Here is a 21,187-nt window from a genome sequence, read left to right on the forward strand (position 1 = left end):
ATTTAGGGGCGCCTGGGTGGCTCAGTGGGTTAAAGCCCCTGCCTTTGGCTCGGGTCATGATCCCAGTGTCCTGGGATCGAGCCCCACATCGGGCTCTCTGCTCGGCAGGGGGTCTGCTTCCTCCTCTCTCTGCCTGCCTCTCTGCCTACCTGTGATCTCTATCTGTCAAATAAATAAATAAAATCTTTAAAAAAAAAAAACAAAAAAAACAAAATCAGTCATTTAAAGAATTTAAAGACATGAAATATTTTGGATGATAACTGGAAATTATAAAAAATCAGATGGAAATTCTAGAACTGAAAAATACAACAAGTTATAAACAGAATGGGCTTAGTTTGCTGAACAGCTAAAGGGAGTATTAAAAAATGGATGACAGGTTAGAAGAAAATAGTTACCTGCAGCATAACAAGACAAATGGACAAGAAACAAAAAAATGGTCTGGTGAAAAGGTCTAACAGACACATAATTAGAGCCTCCAAAGAAAGGAGAGAGAATCAATGAACCTCCATAAATCTCAAGCAGGATGAACATCAGGTCATACCGAGGTACACCATAGTTAAAGTGCTAAAAGCCAACAATAAAGAAAAAAATCTTATAAGTAACTAGAGAAAAAAAAGATGATTTTCATGGGAAAAATAATTAGGCCCACCCCTGCCTTTGCAACAGAAAGAAAGGAAACAGACAGTGGAATGACAGCTTCAAAGTAATGAAGAAGGTAAATTCAGCAAGAAGACAAGGAGGGAGGGACACATGGAGAATACTGGTCAAGATGAAATTTTTCAGAATCCTGGTAATTAGCAAAAGGCTTGGAGTAATCCAAGGAGCATTTATTTATATTTTTTAAAAAATGATGAGTTTTGGGGGCCCTGGGTGGCTCAGTGGTTAAGCCTCTGCCTTCAGCTCAGGTCATGATCTCAGGGTCCTGGGATTGAGTCCCACATCGGGCTCTCTGCTCTGCAGGGAGCCTGCTTCCTCCTCTCTCTCTCTCTCTCTGCTTGCCTGTCTGCCCACTTGTGATCTCTCTCTGTCAGATAAATAAAATCTTAAAAAAAAAAAAATTGATGAGTTTTGTAGCATTTTAACTTGACCTATTTTCATCACTCTCCCCAGCTCCTCATTACCCTTGAAAACCAACAGTCCCCCAATCACAGTGAAAACCAGTAACCAATAGCAGCCACTGCCTGGGGTAGATTAGATTTGGAGTCCCCTGAAAACACCATTCTCAGTAAGTGTCGTTATTTGACCCATCTGGCAGGTCTCTGGAAACCCTGCATTCAAGGGCCTGTCTTTATTTGACCTGACTCTGACCTTGCTCAGTGTGAATAGCCTTTCTCCTGGGGCCATTTGTTGAAAACAAGCCACAGCCATGGTTTGCAGTGCACCTACCTGGGTTAGTGATCTTCCATCTTAAGAAAGTTGAAAAAGAGGGGCGCCTTGGTGGCTCAGTCGATTGAGCTTCTGACCTCGGCTCAGGTCATGGTCTTGGGGTCTTGGGATGGAACCCCAAGTCAGGCTTCCAGCTTGGTGGGAGTCTGCTTGTCCTCCTGCTCTCTCTTGTCCCTTCCCCATCCTTTGTCTCTTTCCCAAATAAATAAAATCTTAAAAAAAAAATAAGTTGCAAAAGAAATGCAAACTAAACCCAAAACAAACATAAGGAAGGAAACAATAAAGATTAGAGTGGAGATAAGTGAAATAAAAAATAAAGAATCAATAGAGAAAATAACTCATCAAATTCTATACCTAATGAAAACATTTCTTAGGAATGATGGTGCATTAAAGGCATCTTATGTGTCTAAAAAAAATGACTGATTTTGTCACCACCAAACTGACACTAAAGGAAATATTAAAGAAAATAGAAATTTTAAGCAAAAAGAAAATTATACCAAATGGCATCTCAGAGATGTAGGAAAGAATAAAGAGCAATGGAAAATACAAATGGATTGGAAAGGGTAAAAAATCATTGTGAAACAATAACAGTGTTTTGTAGGGTCTAAAAAAATTCTCAAGAATAGTGTATAAGATGGAAGAAAGGTAAGAGGCATTAGGGATTCTTTTTTATTTTTTTAAAGACTTTACTTATTTATATGAGAAAGAGAGCATGAGCAGGGGGGAGAGGCAGAGGGAGAAGTGGACTCCTGGATGAGCACAGAGCCAGACTGGGGACTCGATTCCAAGACCCCAAGCTCCTGACCTGAGCTGAAGTCAGATGCTTAACAGACTGAGCCACCCAGGCGCCCTGTGTTAAGGGGTTCTAAGATCCTTTGATTGTCTGGGAGGTAATAAAGGTAATAAAGCCCCACCCTCAGTTTGGTCTCTATCATTAGACCATTATTTTCTTTCAGCACTTGAAAGATGTCACTCACTGTCTTCTGGTTTGCAGTTCCAGCAAGAAGGCTGGTATGTAATTCCCATCTTTGCTCTTCTGCATTTAATGTCTTCTTTCTCTGGCTGCCTTCAAAATTTTCTTTATGATTCTGGTTTTCAGTAGTTGTAATATGGAGGGCAGGACAAGGCGCTAGGTTGCTGGAGGGCTTTTCTCAGCATTTCTGCTCCGTCCTGTCTGTGCAGGCTTTCCTGTGGTCCTGAGCCCTCTAAGGGTCTTTCTACCATGGAAGGATGCTATTCCTTGATTCTTGGGGTTTCCTGGTGGGTGGAGGATTGAGGTGGAGGTTGAGGAAGGTTTTCTGCTGTGCAGGTCCTGCCCTACTCCTAAGCGGGCCCTATGCCCCAAGTCTTGGGGGAGTTGGGTCTTCTCGGTGATCCTGAGAGTAGCCAATCGCCCACATCTTTTGCAGGTTCTTTGCAGGGAAGAGTGTCCTGCCCGTCCCCTAGGACTAGAAGTTTTGTTTGTTTGTTTGTTTGTTTTTACCTTTATCTCAATCACCATGGTCTTCTGTGGTCTTCGTGTGTTCCCTGCAAGGGTGCTGCCCTTCTCCCTAGGGCTTTTGACTCTAAGGAAGTAGGGTCTGGGCAGAGCTCCACGCCTTTCTTGTAGTGATGGCTGCTCCCTTTCCAAGCCTGCATCTCTGCTTCTGGTCTCTCTGGAGCACCTGGTAAATTCTGAGAAGAGCCTGCTAGTGGTTGTAAATTCCCATTGTGTCTGCACTTTCAGGGATTCTACACTTCTTGTTACCTCACAGTAAGCCTTTGGCAGTTCATTAAAAATTTACCTGAATTCTTCTTACAGGTATACGTGGTATCTGGTGTTTCCTCCTGCCAGGCTCTGCCACAGGTCAGCTATGGCTCTTCCCTGTCTCTCCTTGGGAAGGTCTGTCTCTCCTGAGAGTACTTGGCTGACCTGAAACCTTAGCTCTTGGATGTGTTCAAGAGAAGTTATGTGGTTTATCTCATTTTTTTCTTGTAGAGCTATCTCCCAGGCGGGAGCAGACTCAGTGTAATCTTGCATTAACATTGTCTAACTTGTCGGACAAATAGTGGAAGTGAGTTCAAGAGTGATTTCCTTTTCAAATGTGTGCCTATTTTGTTCCTATTCTACTCGTCTTAAACAAAATTATTATATGTTTACTTCCATTTCTTCTGCCCCTTGCCCGTCAAGAGTCTTTTCCCAGTCTATCTGGTCACCCTTTATGCCTTTAAGATACTTCCCCAATGTGTACTTGAAGAGACCTAGGAAAATAAAAATTTGATCTGATATCATCTTAGGTTTACTCTAACCTCTTTATTCAAAAGCTTTTGTTTTGAAGGAAGCTGAAAATCTTGTTGCTTTACCTGGGCTCGGCATAGTATCTGATGAAGTAAATGGCTTTGGTTGAGCAGGAACAATGGTAGCAGATCTCACTTGGGACATTTTCCCCTAAAGAGGAAGAGAAAGAAGAGAAACTGGCAAAGACCACTTCATAGATACATTCTGTTAAAAATGTTATTTTAGGGGCGCCTGAGTGGCTCAGTAGGTTGAGAGTCTACCTTCAGCTCAGGTCATGATCTTGTGGTCCTGGGATCTAGTCTGGCATCCGGCTCCCTCCTCAGCGAGGAGTCTGCTTCTCTCTCTTCCTCTCACTTGCCCTTTCCCACTGCTCATTCTCTCTTTCAAATAAACAAATAAAATCTTAAAAAAAAAAAAAAAAAAGAATTGCAGAATCATTATATTATATGCCTGAAACTCATATAACACTGTGTGTTAACTATACTGGAATTAAAATTAAAAAGTTGATAAAATTTTAAAAAAAGGAAATAGGGGCACCTGGGTGGCTCAGTTGTTAGGCATCTGTTTTCGGCTCAGGTCATGGTCCTGGGTTCAAGCCCTATGTCTGGCTCCACTGAGCCAGCTTCTCCCTCTCCCCTGCCTGGTGATTCCCCTACTTGTGCTCTCTGTATCAAGTAAATAAAAAGAAAAAAAGAAGAGGGAGAGAGAACTTTTTTTTTTACCATTAGATATTCTTTCCTGCTTTGTCAAAGATTAATTGACCATATAGTTGTGCATTTATTTCTGGGTTTTCTATTCTTTTTTTTTTTTTTTAAGATTTTATTTATTTATTTGACAGAGAGAAATCACAAGTAGGCAGAGAGGCAGGCAGAGAGAGAGGAGGAAGCAGGCTCCCTGCCGAGCAGAAAGCCCGATGCGGGGCTTGAACCCAGGACCTGGGATCATGACCTGAGCCGAAGGCAGTGGCTTAACCCACTGAGCCACCCAGGCGCCCCTGGGTTTTCTATTCTGTTCTATTGATCTATGTGTCTGTTTTTGTGGCAGAACCACACTGTTTTGATTACTATAGCTTGGTAGTATATCTAGAAATCTGGGATTGTGATATCTCTAGTTTTGTTCTTCTTTTTCAAGATTGTTTAGGCTACTGGGGTCTTTTGTGGTTCCATACAAATTTTAGCATTGTTTATTCTAGTTCTGTGAAAAATGCTTGTGGTATTTGATAGGGATTGCATTAAATCTATAGACTGCTTTAAGTGGTAGATATTTTAACAATATTTGGTCTTCTAGTCCATGAGCATGGAATGTCTTTCCATTTCTTTGTGTCATCTTCAATTTCCTTACTCAGTGTTTTATAGTTTTCAGAATATAGGTCTTTCACCTTTTTGGTTAGGTTTATTCCTAGGTATCTTATTATTTTGGGTGCAATTGTAAATGGGATTATTTTCTTTTTAAAGATTTTTTTTATTTTTTAAAAAAGTTTATTTATTTTAAAGAAAGAGAACATGCAGAAGTTGGGGGACAAAAAGAGGGGGAGGGAGAGGGACAAGCAGACTCTGAGCTGAGTGTGGAGCCTGACTTAGGGCTCAATCCCATGATCCTGAGATCACAGCCTGAGCCCAAATCAAGAGCTGGACATCTAAGCACCTGAGCCACCTAGGAACCTTTTAAGATTTATTTATAAGCAATCTCCATACCCAACATGGGACTCAAACCCACAAGTCCAAAATCAAGAGTTGCATGCTCTATCAACTGAACCAGCCAACATCTTCCTGACTCCCAGACTGTTTTCTTAATTTCTCTTTCTGCTGTTTCATTATTGGTGTATAGAAATGCAACAGATTTTTGTACATTGATTTTTGTATCTTGTAACTTCATTGAATTTGTTTATCAATTCTAGCAGTTTCTTGGTGGAGTTCTTTGGGTTTTCTATATATAGTATCATGTCGCCTGCAAATAGTGAAAGTTTTACTTCTTCCTTACTGACCTGGAATTCTTTTATTTCTTTTTGTTGTCTTCTATGGCTAGGACCTCCAGTACAATTTGAATAAAAGTGATGAGAGTGGACATCCTTGTCTTGTTTCTGATCTTAAGGGAAAACTCTCAGATTTCCCCCCTGAGGATGATGTTAGCTGTGGGTTTTTTATATATGGCTTTTATTATGTTGAAGTATGTTCCTTCTAAACCTATTTTGTTGAGGGTTTTTTTTTTTTTAAGATTTTATTTATTTATTTGACAGACAGAGATCACAAGTAGGCAGAGAGGCAGGCAGAGAGAGAGAGAGGAGGAAGCAGGCTCCCTGCCGAGCAGAGAGCCCGATGCGGGGCTCGATCCCAGGATCCTGGGATCATGACCTGAGCAGAAGGCAGAGGCTTCAACCCACTGAGCCACCCAGGCGCCCCGAGGGTTTTTTTTTTAATCATGAATGGATGTTGTACTTTGTAAAATGTTTTTTTTGCATCTCTTAAAATGATCATATAATTCTTATCCTTTCTCTTATTCATGTGATGTAGCATGTTGATTGATTTGCAAATATTGAATCAGACTTGCAACACAGGAATAAATCCCAATTGATTGTGATGAATGATTTTTAAAATATATTATTTTATTTGGTTTGCTAGTATTTTATTGAAGATTTTTTTTAAGAGATAGAGGTGGAGGGTGTAGGAGGGGTAGAGGGAGAGGGAACAAATCTTAAGCAGACTCCACACCCAGTGGTGAGCCTAATGTTGGGCTTGATCTTACAACTCCAAGATTATGACCTGAGCCAAAATCGAGAGTTAGACGCTTAACCGACTGAGCCATGGAGGTGCCCTTTATTGAGGATTCTTGCATCTGTGTTCATCAGGGATATTTGTGTCTGGCTTCCTTCACATAGCAAAGTGTTCACATAGCAGAAACAAAATAAAAAATAAACAAGTGGGACAACATCAAGCCAAAAAGCTTCTGCACAGCAAAATAAATAATCAACAAAGTGAATGAACAACCTGTAGAATGGGAAAAAATGTTTGCAAAATATATATCTGATTAGGGTTAATATCCAAAATGTATAACAAATTCATATGATTCAATAATAAAAAACAAAGTATCCACTTTAAAAGGGAGCAAAGAACCTGAACAGACATTTCTTTCTTTTTTTTTTTTAAGATTTTATTTATTTGACAGAGAGAGATCACAAGCAGGCAGAGAGGCAGGCAGAGAGAGAGGGAGAAGCAGGCTTCCTGCTGAGCAGAGAGCCCGATGCGGGGCTCGATCCCAGGACCCTGAGATCATGACCCGGGCCGAAGGCAGAGGCTTAACCCACTGAGCCACCCAGGCACCCCTGAACAGACATTTCTACAAAAAAGATTTATGAAAGGCTAACAGGTACATGAAAAGGTGCTCAACATCATTAGTCATTAGGGGAATGCAAATTCAAACCACAATGAGCTATTACCTCCTGCCTGTTAAAATGACCATCTTAAAGAAGAGAAGAGAAAATAAAAGCTGGTGTAGATATGGAGAAAAGGGAATGCTTGTGTATTGTTGGTGGGATCATAAATTGGTAAGGCCACTGTGGGAAACAGTATGAAGGATCCTCACAAATTTTAAAATAAAACCACTATATGATCCAGCAATTCCTCTTCTGGGACTATATCCAAAGACAATAAAACCCTACCTCAAAAGGATATCTGCACCATCATGATGTTCATAGCAGCATTATTTACAAGAGCCAAGACATGGAAACAACTTACATGTCCGTCAGTGGATGAATGGATAAATATAGGGAATATTATGCAGCCACAACAATTAAGGAAATCTTAGTTTCGTGACAGCATGAATGGACCCTGAAGGCATTATGCCAAGAGAAATAAGTCAGACAAGAAAAGGCAAATACTATATAATCTCACTTAAATGTGGAATCCAAGCAAAACAAAACAAAACACCTCTACAAGAAAGAGATAAAAATGTGGCTACCAGAGGTAGGGGGTCAAAGGTGGGGAATTGAAGGAAGACAGTTAAGAGGTACAAAATCCTAGTTATAAGATAAATATTCCATTGCTAGGATGCCCCACATTTTATTTATCCATTTATTGGTTGATGGATATTTGGGTTGTTTCCACTTTTTGGGAATTATAATTCTACTATGAACATATATTTTCATTTTGGGGGTATGTACCTAGAAGTGGAATGACTGGGTCATGTGGTGACTCTATGTTTAAATTTTTCAGGAACTGTCAGTTTGTTTTCTGGAGCAGCTGCTTCATTTTACGTTGCCACCAGCAATGGATGGAGACTCCAAATCTCCACAACCTTACCAACATTTGTTATTTCCTGATTAAAAAATATGTATATATTACAGCTCTGTTAGTGGGTAGGAAGTAGTACCTTATTGTGGTTTTGATTTGCATTTCCCTCATATGTAGTGACATAGTACATCTTTTCATGTACTTATTGGCCATTTGTTTTTTGAAGATTTCATTTATTTATTTATTTATTTGAGAGAGAAGGAGAACATGGGGGGAAGGGAGAAGGAGAGGGAGAGATTCTCGAGCAGACTCTGCACTGAGTGTGGGGCCCAACCCAGGGGGCGGGTGTTTCAATCCAGGACCTTGAGATCATGACCCTAGCAGAAACCAAAAGTCACATGCTTAACCGACTAAACCATCCAGGTGTTCCATCTGTTTGTATGCCTTCTTTGGAGAAATGTCTATTCAGATCTTTTGCCATTAAAAAAACTGGGTTCTCTTTTTATTAGAGTTCCTTACTTTTCTAATTGGACAAATAAATAGCATAAGTTTCACCAAAACTTCCATGATCAATACACCCACATTAAGTATGCTAAGTATGTTAGAGTAAGTATTTCTTTTTTTTTTTTTTTAAAGATTTTATTTATTTATTTGACAGAGAGAGAGATCACAAGTAGGCAGAGAGGCAGGCAGAGAGAGAGAGAGGAGGAAGCAGACTCCCTGCTGAGCAGAGAGCCCGATGTGGGGCTCGATCCCAGGACCCTGAGATCATGACCCGAGCCGAAGGCAGTGGCTTAATCCACTGAGCCACCCAGGCGCCCCAAGAGTAAGTATTTCATAGTATGTGAAATGCAGACATCATGAAAGCAATGTCATTAAGTGATTATTACCCACGTGTTCCAGAGCTCTGATCCCAGCCATGATGCAGGAGAGACATTTCTTCTCTAATCTCATTAGCATTTTGCAAGTTAGTAAAGCCCTAAAACATGAATTAGATTTTGTCAAGTTTTAAGTTAAATGTAATACAGTGATTTGATATGTGACATAATAAGTGCTTTAGTCATCCCAATATTTGAGGGTAATAAAACTTTTACTGTAAGTAAAAATAGAATCAAATTGCTATAATAAAACCCACTGATGCTTTTTTAAAAAATTTTTTTCTTGTGATGAGAATTTTTTAAAAAAGATTTTATTTACTTATAGAGAGAGAGCTGTGAGACAGAGAGCAGAAGTGGGAAGTGAGGGGGCAGGAGATGGGGGTAGAGGCAGAGGGAAAGGAAGAAGCAGCCTCCAAGCTGAGCAGGGAACCTGAAGATACCGGGCTTGATACCAGGACCCTGGGATCATGATCTGAGCCAAAGGCAGACTCTTAACTAACTGAGCCACCCAGGTGCCCTGATGCTTTCCAGCTTTAGTTAATTTGAAGTTTTACTTCTATGTATATTTAATTATTGAAAATAAGTTGATTTGTCTATTTGTAAAGTTTATTTGTCCTAATGCATTTAATGAACATACTGTTCATCTGTTACAAAAAAAAAAAAAAAAAAAGAACTTTCAAAACAATTACCATAGATAAATTAGAGGTAAGACTCACCTTCTCTTCCTACAAAGGTTAGTCTCTTTTATAGTAGCAGTGACTAAAATAAATGGTGCCAAATTTTTGGACAGAGTCTTATTTAATTCAGAATATAATTAAAATCTCATGTAGCTTTATTGGTTTTAGTATCCAGCAGAGAAAAAATATTGAAACTCCAAGAGATTTTGAATTAAATAGCTACAACAGTTTTGTTTTATTAGTTCTGACTGTGTGAAAAAAAATTATAAGGACAACTTCGGAAAAACCTAGTTCTTTTAGAGCCCCAAATGACTTTTAAAACAATAAAACTAACTATAAACCTACACAAGTGATATTAAAAATTATGTAGTTCAATAAATGTGACATTCACAAATGTGGTTGTAATTTTTTTTTTTAACTATAGTAAAATGAACATGGATCTGATGACTGGATTTAGAAGAGATGGTGTTATATAGCTTAACAGAATTAAGTGCTTCAATTTGCTGGTGAGCGTTATGTAGCAGAGCTGGAATGTTCTATCAATGCCTTTTAAGATCTCCATCTAACTCCCAGGGTCTGTGGCAATCAAAGAAAGGGATGATGCTTCCTTTTCCTATACTAGTGATTATTTTCCTAGCATTTTAATATTTATTTTTGGAAGGTTTGCAGATTTAGATTTTTTTTCCTTTTTTTTTCTTTTTTTTTTGCCTGGTGGCTGAGTCATGCACAGAATAAGCTACAAACCCATACTACTTTTGAAGATGGAGCTTAAAGGCTAGGGATTTACTATAAGGGCATTATATGAACTGATCCCCTCAATTGCTTGTTAGGTGGAAGGGGCAAGAAAAGAAGAAAAACAAAGATGAGGGAAAGACATTTTGTGAAGAAAACAATAATCAGTCACCTGGTTAGTTCACTGAGGTCCCAAACTTTGAAGGGCCAAACATAACTTTTGAAGGTTCCTTTGAGCTTCAGATAATAATTGTCCTTTCTTTGTCCCCAAATCATGTCTCTGTTCTTGGTACACAGAACACACTTGACTTTCACAGTATTCCAGCACCTGGCTGACTTCTCCATCAGGCCCAGGGATGAGAATTAATAACTGGTGGAAAGGGTACAACATCAGACCGGACCACAGAGGGACCAATGATTTGTAAACAGGCCTCCATGATGGCTTCCAGGGACAATGTACTACCCGAACTTGTATGCAGATTTCACAAAAAATTCAAATAATTTTTACCTTAAAAAAATGAGACTGCTTTCATTTCTTTAATATCTAAAATCATACTTTAAAAATTTTTTATACTGGAAAATTTCAAATCTACAAAAAAGCTGAAACTAGTACAATGCATATCAGTATACTCTTCACCTAAATTCACCAATGAATAATTTTCTAATTTGTTTTATCTCCTTATCTGTACATGTGTGTATAATGGTTTGTGTATATATATGTTATGTGTATGTTTTGAACTGTATGAAAGTTACGGATGTCAAGACCTTCACCCCTACTTCAGTCCACGCCTCCCAAAAATGAGGACATTTTACTCACAATACTAATGTCATCTAACTTACAACTCATTTTTAGTTTTTCCCTTTTATCTTCTCAATTGTCTTTTATGGCTTTCTTTTTAAAAATCCAGAATCTATGGGGCGCCTGGGTGGCTCAGTGGGTTAAAGCCTCTGCCTTCGGCTCAGGTCATGATCCCAGGGTCCTGGGATCGAGCCCCACATCGGGCTCTCTGCTCCGCGGGGAGCCTGCTTCCTCCTCTCTCTCTCTCTCTGCCTGCCTCTCTGCCTGCTTGTGATCTCTGTCTGTCAAATAAATAAATGGAATCTTTAAAAAAAAAAAAAAAAAAAGAATGCTCTCCCTCCCTTTAAAAAAAAAAATAAATAAAAATAAAAATCCAGAATCTAATCGGTTGGTGTGATATTATGAGAGGTTTCAAAAATCCTCATCCTCAAAAATGTTTCATTTGATGGTCCTTTTTTTGTTGTTTTTAAAAATATTTTATTTATTCATTTGAGAGAGAGAACACAGAGGGAGGGTGAGAGGGAGAAGCAGACTCCCCACTGAGCAGGGAGCCCATGTGGGGCTCGATCCCAGGACCCTGAGATCATGACCTGAGCAGAAGGCAGACGCTTAACCAACTCAGCCACTCAGACACCACTCACTTGATGGTTGAATTATTACATTTTAAAAATTTTATCAAAGTTTTTAATTTGTTAGCTGGCATCCTTCCAGCTTTACCATCCACCATCCCTCTCTCTCTGAGCATCACTATGGAGAGTGAGACTATGAACTGTTACATTCAATGTGTTATAATCCAAAATGTGCTTTTGATACTTAAAGCACCTCAAATTTGGCCAATGGAAGACTCATCAGGGCGGGTCGGTCTTCATTCTGTGGTTTCTAGCACAAGATGCCTTGAGCTCACCTTGTACTTTCCCTGCCCCAGACCTAGAATCAGCCACTTCTTCCAGGACCTACTTATGCTATGAGTAGGTCACCCATCCACCTGGTTCAATTCTCCAAATATTCATAAAGTATACAGCAAGTTCTCCCTTCAACTCCACCTCTCTCTTCATGGACAGCCGATGTTACTAGTTTTTTGTGTCCTCTTCCAGATATAGTTTACCTAATAGAACAAAGGCACAGATAAATACCCCGACTCTTTCCTGACGTTTTACCTCAAATGATAGCATATTACACTCACTGTGTTCGTCTGTCATCAGACTCGGAAAGACGCCTATGACTCCAACCGCAAAAGACTAGGAGACTTTAGGCTAAGTTTCAGATTTTCAGAAAGTTCAGGGAGGATGATTTGACCAAAGCTGCACTGACAACGCTCACATGCTATTCCTTGAGTATTCGTCCCTCTCTAGGTTCTTTGACAACTTCTCATTTTTCAAACATCACTTCCTTGGAGAGTACTTTCCGTTCCTTAACACGCCCCCTCCCCCAACTAGGTGACGTCCCTGGTTATTAGGTTTCGGATCATTATGTACTTCTCCTTCCTAGCACACACATAAGTCACAGCATTAAAATTTGTTTCCTGCCTCCGTGAGGAACGGAACTACATCTGTCTTGTTCACTGCTGGCACATAGTAGTTGCTCAACAGAAATGTGCGCAGTGAAACTGGAACGCGGGCCAGCCGGCTTCCAGTCCACTCTTCTTTCGTCGGCGACCCCGCTTTAGTCGATGAAATTGTTCCAAGATGTAAATAAAACATCTCAATAGGAAAAGCTGGGAAATGTGTATTTCCACGATTAATGGAGGACCTTAGCAGAAACTGCTCACCGCGAGGTGTGACTACCGCAGGAGGGCGTCAATCAAGAAAATGCCCCCTTGGCCCTCAGGCGAGTGGAGCTGCACAGAGCCGAGGCCACAAGGCGTAGAGCCACGGATTCAATAGAAAACACGTGCAAAACGGGAAAGCGGTGCTGCGCACAGCTGCGACCCCCAGGACCCGGGGATAGGGGACACAGAGCAACTCCCATTGGGGCGGAGAAGACTGCACAACTTCTACCTGGCACTGTAAGACCCAGGCTTTCCCCTGATTCCTTCCCAAAGAGGCTTCTGCCAGCGACCTCGCGGAAGTGGCCGAGCGCGGGGCCCCACAAATGCAATGGGCTGGAGTGGCCACGAGCCCGGGGCGCCCGAAGTCTCGTCGTCCTTACGCCAACTGGGACGTAGCTAAGGACTAGAGCTCTCTCTTTGGAGCTGCCCCAGGAACTCAGGACACTCTCCCGCTACGAGCTCCGGAGATGCCCCAGGCAACAGCCAGTGCCACCGTTACTCCAGAGAGCGCGCCGACAGGGAGAATACTTTCAGGCCCGCGAAGGGGCGGCTCTGCCGGTGGCCTCTCCGCCTGTCCGGCTCAAGCCTAGCTGCCCTGAGCCTGGGGCCGGCTACTGTCACCCTGAGCCCGGGCCCGGACGAGTGCCCCCCGAGTTTCGGCAGAGTTGCCTCCCGGCGGGAGCTCGAACTACTTGAGTCCGTGTTCCAGGCGCTGCTTTCTTTCTGTCTCCCCACGACCGACGCAGCCTTAGGCTTCCTTCGAGGGCTTTCCTGGCCAGGGTGCCTGGCGCCCGGAGCGGCCGCGGCGGTAGCCGGGCACCGAGGCGCAGGGTCCCTGGAGCCTAAGGCGAGCGCGTCCTGGGGGGCGGGAGCTCAGCCGGCGGGGGCGGGCCGAGGGTGGGGGCGGGAGGCGGCTCCCGGGGCCCCGCGCCATTGGCCGCAGGGACCGGCGGCAGGAAGGGGCCAGAGAGCGCGGCCCCACCCCGTGGCCGGCAGAGCCTATCGCCGGGAGCGCGGAGCGCGGATAAATGTAGCGCCGCGGCGCGGGCCTCCAGCTCTCCGAGGGGCCGGAGCGCAGCGGAGCCATGCAGTACCCACACCCCGGGCCGGCGGCGGCGGCGGGCGCCGTGGGGGTGCCGCTGTACGCGCCCACGCCGCTGCTGCAGCCGGCGCACCCGACGCCGTTCTACATCGAGGACATCCTGGGCCGCGGGCCCGCCGCGCCCACCCCCGCCCCCACGCTGCCGTCCCCCAACTCCTCCTTCACCAGCCTCGTGTCCTCCTACCGGACCCCGGTGTACGAGCCCACGCCGATCCACCCCGCCTTCTCGCACCACTCCGCCGCCGCGCTGGCCGCCGCCTACGGACCCGGCGGCTTCGGGGGCCCTCTGTACCCCTTCCCGCGGACGGTGAACGACTACACGCACGCCCTGCTCCGCCACGACCCCCTGGGTAAGGCGGCCGGGGTCATGGCGGGGCCGAGCCGCGGCGGCGGCGAGGAAGGCGCCACCCGGCAGGTGGCAGCGTCCAGGAGGCGGCGGGGGCGGAGGGGGAGGCAATAGAAAGTTGTGGCAAAAGCGATCGAAAAGCGGCTCTCGGGCGCGCGCGGGGACAGGAGGCGCGGGCCCCAGTGGCGCGCGGCCGGGCTGACCGCACCATGACTCAGATTGGTTTTCCTGCACCTTGCAGGCGTCGGGGCGCGCGGGCCGGGGCGAGACCTCTGGCACGGCCGCGGGGGCTGGCGGCCGAAGGCAGCCCCGGGCGTTCGGGTCGCTCGGGGTGGGGTCCCCTTAGCTGGAGAGACCGGGAAGGGAGTGCCAAGGCGCCCCGGACCAGCCCTGCGGGGTAGGGATAGCTGCTGGGCCGCGGTGGTTACGAGGCTGGACCTGGCTCTACAAGCTTGTGCAGTGAAAGAGCCTGACCCTTTCCGTTCATACAGGAAATCTTGAGTTCTCGATAGGAGTAAATCTGGTTTCAGAAGCTGTTAAGTGTTTTCCTGGCTGCATGAAGCAGACCCTTCCCCCGGAGTAGTGCACGCTGCTGATTATTTTATCGACATCCTCAATACAGACAAATTCAGGAAACACTCGACTTCTGATAGCCGGGATCCGTTTTTCTGATATTGTTCATTTCCTCTGTGTGGGATGTGACTTTATGGCAGCTAAAATAACCAGTTGCTTCCTTTTTTTCCCCCCTCCCCGAAGCTGTTTTGCACTAGTCTGAAGCCTGACGTAAGCAAAATCTGGAAAAAAAAAAAACAATGCCAGCTTTCAAAGTGTTTGGGGGCAGGCCTGCAGACCGACGGACCGACGGACTGACAGACATGTCTTTGGAGTAGGAAAGGCAGCCAGGACACCTAGGGCATATGGTATTCGCGAGGCTTGCCCCCTCAGCGCTCGGCCTAAGAAATAAGCCAATGGTGACCCGCACTCCGGGTGGCCCTTGTCGGCTCTGGCATCTGAAGCCCCCCTGGGTGGGGGGAGATAAAGAAACGGGGCTCTTTTTCCTTTGGGCCCCCAGGGTTTTAAATTTACTCTCTGGCAGCTTCGGTGGGGACCCTAGAGACAAACTAACATTTTAATGCCTTCATGTTAATGACGCGGCCTCTAGCTCAGCCCTCCACCTCCTTTCTTATCGTTAAGATTTGAAGGGGATTATATTTTAGCCTTTTTTTTTTTTTTTTTCTTTTTGTTAAAGTCACTGTCTGTTTGGTTCCAGCTTCGAGGGTTCGGTGCGGTGGCCCCGGCGTGGCTCTGTGGGCCTGCTGGGGCGGGAGCCGGACCCTCAGCGGGGCCGGGCCTGGGGCGAACGTTTTCACAGAGCGCGCCCTGCGTTTCCTTGGGTTACTGCTGGGACCGCGCAGGAGGAAGCAAAGGGCTTTTCGAGATAGACCAACAGGAAACACATTGACGGAAATGTTGCCATAGCCCACGGGGTAGCTTTAACTGGCCGCCCCCGCCGCGGGGTGTGAAATCAGAGGAGGCCGCAGAGCGCTGGGGCCAGGATTGGAAGCTCCGCGAGCGGCCTCACGTCGGCGCCCGGCCCGAGGACCTCCCGAGCAGGGTCCCTTCGGCGGCGCCTGGCCCGGACGCCTTGGGGAGCGGAACAGCCCGGGTCCTTCCCAAGACACGCACTCGGGTCTTTGGAAAGTACGGCTCACCCAGGGAGAGGGCCTGGAGGTGCAAACAGTTCTGTAGAAACTCGAGAGTGACTTAAAGAGTGTCGTGGTATTTTAGGCTCGGTTTATAGTGGCTGTTATCTTGGGGCTCCAAAGATCTGTGCGTTTGAAATCAGTTGTGGGTGTGATGGCTGTTTGTGTGCCTCTGTGAGTGTACAATGTGGTCTACGTGCCTGTACTGTGCGGTGTGTGTGCCTACGGGTCCTTGGGTATGCATGTGTCTTGGTGCGAACGTATTGGGTCCTTGTGGGTGGGTGTATGCGAACAAGTCTGGCTGAGTGTCCTTCTGCGTCCCCTACTCCCCTTTGTCACCTCCAGGGCCTGGCCGCTCCAGGGCTGTCCCTAACCGCTGCTCTCGCTGCCCGCAGGCAAACCCCTGCTCTGGAGCCCTTTCTTGCAGAGGCCTCTGCATAAAAGGAAAGGCGGCCAGGTCAGGTTCTCCAACGACCAGACCATCGAGTTGGAGAAGAAGTTTGAGACCCAGAAATACCTCTCTCCGCCCGAGAGGAAGCGTCTGGCCAAGATGCTGCAGCTCAGCGAGAGACAGGTGAGCGCGCCTGCGGGGCTCGGGGCAGAGGCCTGGGGCGGCGGTCGCGGGGCGGAAGACCGACGTGTTGCCAACCGTGCGCTCCGGCGTGCCGCGTCGCGCTATCCAACGCCCGGAGCTCCGGCCGGCTCGACAGTGGACCAGCAGCTTCTCCGTGATGCCCCATGTCGCATGAGTTCATGGCAAGTATTTTTTTCCTCTCTCTCTCCTGTAGGTTAAAACCTGGTTTCAGAATCGACGCGCTAAATGGAGAAGACTGAAACAGGTATCGACATGGCTCTGTTTCTAGGGAAATAAATATTTTTATCATGTTATCTCAATGCGGGGCCTGTTATGGGTTGTATGCAAAAGTCATTTGAGAGACTATTTAACCTCTTCACCTTGATTAAAAAGGCAAATAGTCCTGCTGAAATTCAGGATGAGTTGCTCAGGTGGCAGTAATGCTAAAAGCACTTAATGCAGTTGCTATATCAATTATGCTTGGTTTTTCACACACTGGCTGGTAAAACTCCGGGCTAATTGTTTTATAAACCCCATATGTTGTTTATCTAATTAACGCAGGAAAGATAAAGTAATTGACAGTAAATGACTTAAGCAGTTATCTTTGGGAGAAAATTGTTTCTTTTATTTACACAGCCATAATAAAACCAGGCAGAGCTCAAGGGTAAATATAAGGAAATAAACACCTCTAAGTCTTGTTTGCACTGCTTCTTTTTTTTTTTTTAGAAGAATTAAATATCAAAGAGTTTAAAATTATTTCCCATCTAATGCCAGCTCTTAAAATGAATATTAGACCCGCAGGAGAATATACAAGCCTATTTGGAAAGTAGCTTAAAGTTACTGACAGTCTTTTTTCCAATGACCTTGTTACGCAAGATGTGATAAAAAGTAAGGGCTAATTCAGTTTTTGAAAAACCTCTATTGACTAAAATCTAAAGATCTGTTTTTGATGTTCCAATGTGGGTGTCTTCTCCAAAGTTATCTGACAAATTGCTTTAATTGTTCATTTGCTAGTGTATATAGAGATTAGAATAAAATATTTTTGAAAACCATAATACGAGCGGGGAAATTGAAAGCATTGTGCATTTTTATCAGCACCACGCTCTAACCAACTGAGCTAACCGGCCAGATGCATTGTGCATTTTTAAATTTGGTGATCATAACTTTTTCATTAGAAATAAGATGGTGTCACAAAAAGCACTTTGAGACAGAAAATAAATTTCCCATAATTTCATTATTTTAACAGGATTTAAAAATCTGTAGATTCCCTCTCAATCTGACCTTGTACATTTATTTGTTTCTTAGTTGCAAGCCTGGTGAATATATTATTCTATAGTCTTGCTATAAAAAAAAAAAAACCCTGGGAATATTTCTTTGTAGTGTTTATGTCTATTTTAGACAAACAGAATTAAAAATTCACTCACTTACTCAGTTCTTGGTCAAAGTCTTGACTACAATTTACCAGGGATTTTTAAACTAGTCGTTCCTGGGGCACCTGGGTGGCTCAATTGTTGAAGTGTCTGCCTTCGGCTCAGGTCATGATCCCAGGGTCCTGGGATGGGGCCCCACATTGGGTTCCCTGCTCAGCAGAGAGCCTGCTTCTCCCTCTCTCCAGTGCTTGTGCTCTTTCTCTCTCTCTGTCAAAGTCTTAAAAAAAAAAAAAAAAAAAAAAGTGGTTCCTTTGTAATATGGGAATATAGTTTCCAGAAATATCCCCTGGATTTTAAGTTAATTGTAGTTAATTTCCTCCCTTTGAATGGCAGCATTCTTCCAGTTCTGCATTTTTACCTTTGCCATGATTTTGTAACTCGTTAAGCGTATTTTTAAGTTTATAAATTTACTCCAGAAAATGGATGAAAAAGGATTCAATTTAATAATTTTGAAACTTTCCCTTAATTCACTACTTAGCATTCATATTTTTTAAATGTCTGGAAGACCCTGTTAACCTGCAAGGTTTAAAAATACTTGAAGAATGAAGATAGTGTGTACTTGTAGTGATCTAATCTCTCCTTCCTCTAAACTTTTAAGAATTTTGAGACCATGAGGATGGGCTGGAGCTAACTGTTCATTTGACACAATACAGTTAGTTATATTTGTGACTGGTTGTTCTTATCTGGCAAGAGAATGATCTTTCTTTGATATGTCAGGCACTTTTCTTCCAAAATGAGAAAGAAGCACAAGTATGTATTTTCTGAATTAAAGCGTATAGGTGAAAGCAATAGATAAACTGAAGATTTTAAAGGTGATAGAGAATGAAAACACATTTTGATTTATGTCTCTTATGTCTTCATATTTCACAAGCCTACCAATTTCCACTTTCATTCCTTTCATTCAGGAGAACCCTCAAAGCAGTAAAAAAGAAGAACTGGAAAGTTTAGACAATCCCTGTGACCAGAGGCAAGACTTGCCCAGTGAGCAGAATAAAGGTGCTTTGGATAGCTCTCAGTGTTCACCCTCCCCTGCCTCCCAGGAAGACCTTGAATCAGAGATTTCAGAGGATTCTGATCAGGAAGTGGACATTGAGGGCGATAAAGGCTATTTTAATGCTGGATGATGATCACTGACATTGGCACATTCAGAAAACTGGACTTCGGACTAACATTTGCTACAGAAAATCTCCGTAACATACTGAAAAGCTATGAGAAAGGGAATAATTTTCTGGTATTCTGGAAATCTGAAATATTTAGTGGCTGGCTAAGCAGCAAACTTACACTGAAACCTTAATTTTGACTTAAATGGTTTATGTACTGATTATAGGTTATATGATGAAGGGACTCTTCACTGTTTAAATTCCCCCTTTTTAAAGAAGTAAATTGTTTTTTCTATTTATAAAAAGCAATTTTGAACAGTTTGTTAAATTTTTAAGTTATAACTAAAGATTTTAATAAGACCTTCTTGAATGACTTTTTAATCTGTATCTACATCCCACTTAATGGAAAAGCAAAAGGGCACCTCAGATCCAGAGGTATGCCATGGTAAAGGGGCCCACATTTCAGGCAGCCTTGGAATATTTTAAAAGGAACTTCCTTTACTTTTTATATTGTATTCTTATACTGCCTTAAATCCAGTATGATCTCAGAGCTCCTGTCCAGGGGATGTGTATGTGTGTGTTTTTTTTGTCAGAGAGATATAGTTGATAAGAATCTTAAATGCTTGTTTTGCACTATCACTTAGTACCTTATATGACCAAGCTGTTAAGGGAATAGTACAGGGCAATTCAAGCAGAGAAACTGACTTGTCGGTGACTAAAATTAATCACAGATGAACTGGAAGTAGCAGGTTAATTAAATGTAAGTAGACTGTAGATACTGTGTTTTATATCAAACTGTTTATAATGTGTATATATAATTGTTCACTGTAAAAAAAAATGACCAAAATGGTGTTTTTTTTTTTAAATGAGTAACTTGTGTATAAAATAAACCCGTCGATGGGACGACTGACCTCGAGGGGCCTCTCATTCTTCCAGTGAAACAAACGCACACCTCTCACCTTTCCTTTCAGCGTCTCCCAGGTCCCGGTGCCGCGAGGCTCTGGGCTGGGCGCGGGGGCGCGGGGTAGCCGGCGGGTGGGCCCGGGGAAGTAGATTTGGAACTTTCCCTCCAGGGGGAGGGGAGCTGGGGGCGGGGGAGGGGCTCTATGTGTGTGCGTCGCGGCAGTGGGACGTTCCCGGCTTCGGACACTGAGCGCGGCGGGTCTGAGACTCCTGTGCGCCAGGTGGCTGGAAAAGCCCGGGACGAGGCCGGCTGTGCCGGGGAGCGCGGGGCCGCCAAACCCCATCGATTTGCCTCGGCTCCCAGGCTGGCCCGGGCCGCCGTCCTTGACCGGCGTGAGTCAACACTGCGTCATCCCTTGGCGGCTAAGCCCGGGTAGGGGGGTCCGCGGAGGGGTGAGGGCGGGTAGCCTGCCGGGGGAGAGCGGGGCAGTAGCTGGTGTGGAGACCGCGGGTCTCAAGTTTCGGCGAGCGTCACAAGCGCCCGCAGAGCTTCTCGAAACTCTTGGCCAACCGTGTCGCCAGAGTTTCTGACTTGGTAGGTCTGGGGTGGGACCGGGAATTTGCACTTCAGCACGTGCTCAGGTGATGTCAGAGCTGCTGGGAGGAGGACCGTGCTTTGAGAACCGCCATTCTAAGGCGCTCCTCGAGTAGAAGCAGGTGGGCCCGCATACCCCCTCACTCCCCTCCCACCTGCTTCGCTTCTCCCAATAACTCCTCCCAGTGTGGCAGGGGGCCGGGAGGAATGAAATGGAGAAAGAGGGAAGCGGGGCGGGGCGTCTAGGCCGGTGGGAGCCAGAGTTGGCTGTGGGACCCTGGCAGGCCCGAGGAAGGGCTACTGTGAGAGGGGATAATGGCAGTGCCAGGTAAGAGGGGTGTGGGGCTGAGAGGAAGGATGGCCTGAGGTTTCTGACTGGCCCAGCTGCTTGCCTAGTGGAGCCATCAGGTCCCTGACATTCCAGGAAAATGACATTCCAGGCCTGTTGGAGGAGAGATCCAGAAATCTCTTCCTCTAGTCTGGGCCTGCATGGAAGCCTCTAGGTGTTTGTGGCGGTGGGTGCCTCCTGACTGAGGGCCCCTGATGGAATGACTCTGCCCCTGGCGTGGCTGACCAGGGCTATGGTTCCCCAGACATGGGCACTCCAGTGAAGACAGAGTGAAAAGGTTATTGCTTTTAGGGAGTTGTTACAGCCTGCCTTCTTAGATTCCAAGAAGGCCTCTGGAAATG

At 44.8% G+C, this 21,187-nt stretch overlaps 1 protein-coding gene and 1 long non-coding RNA gene across 2 annotated transcripts; one reads left to right on the forward strand and one right to left on the reverse strand.

The window, feature by feature from the left end:
• Positions 1-2,214: 2,214 nt before the first annotated feature.
• Positions 2,215-3,971, reverse strand: LOC125084785 (uncharacterized). Its single transcript, XR_007122700.1, has 3 exons — positions 3,925-3,971; positions 3,730-3,814; positions 2,215-3,627 (listed from the first exon to the last, which is right to left on the reverse strand). It is a non-coding gene; the product is annotated as an uncharacterized LOC125084785 (long non-coding RNA).
• Positions 3,972-13,713: 9,742 nt separating this feature from the next.
• On the forward strand, positions 13,714-19,915 carry HHEX (hematopoietically expressed homeobox). The gene is made up of 4 exons (XM_047703115.1): positions 13,714-14,196; positions 16,291-16,469; positions 16,684-16,734; positions 18,805-19,915. Exons 1-4 carry the CDS (start codon positions 13,830-13,832, stop codon positions 19,021-19,023), a joined length of 816 nt encoding a protein of 271 aa, XP_047559071.1. The 5' UTR covers positions 13,714-13,829; the 3' UTR covers positions 19,024-19,915.
• The last annotated feature ends 1,272 nt before the right edge of the window (positions 19,916-21,187 follow it).

This window comes from Lutra lutra, chromosome 14, assembly GCF_902655055.1.
Source record: "Lutra lutra chromosome 14, mLutLut1.2, whole genome shotgun sequence".
Lineage (NCBI taxonomy): Eukaryota > Metazoa > Chordata > Mammalia > Carnivora > Mustelidae > Lutra > Lutra lutra.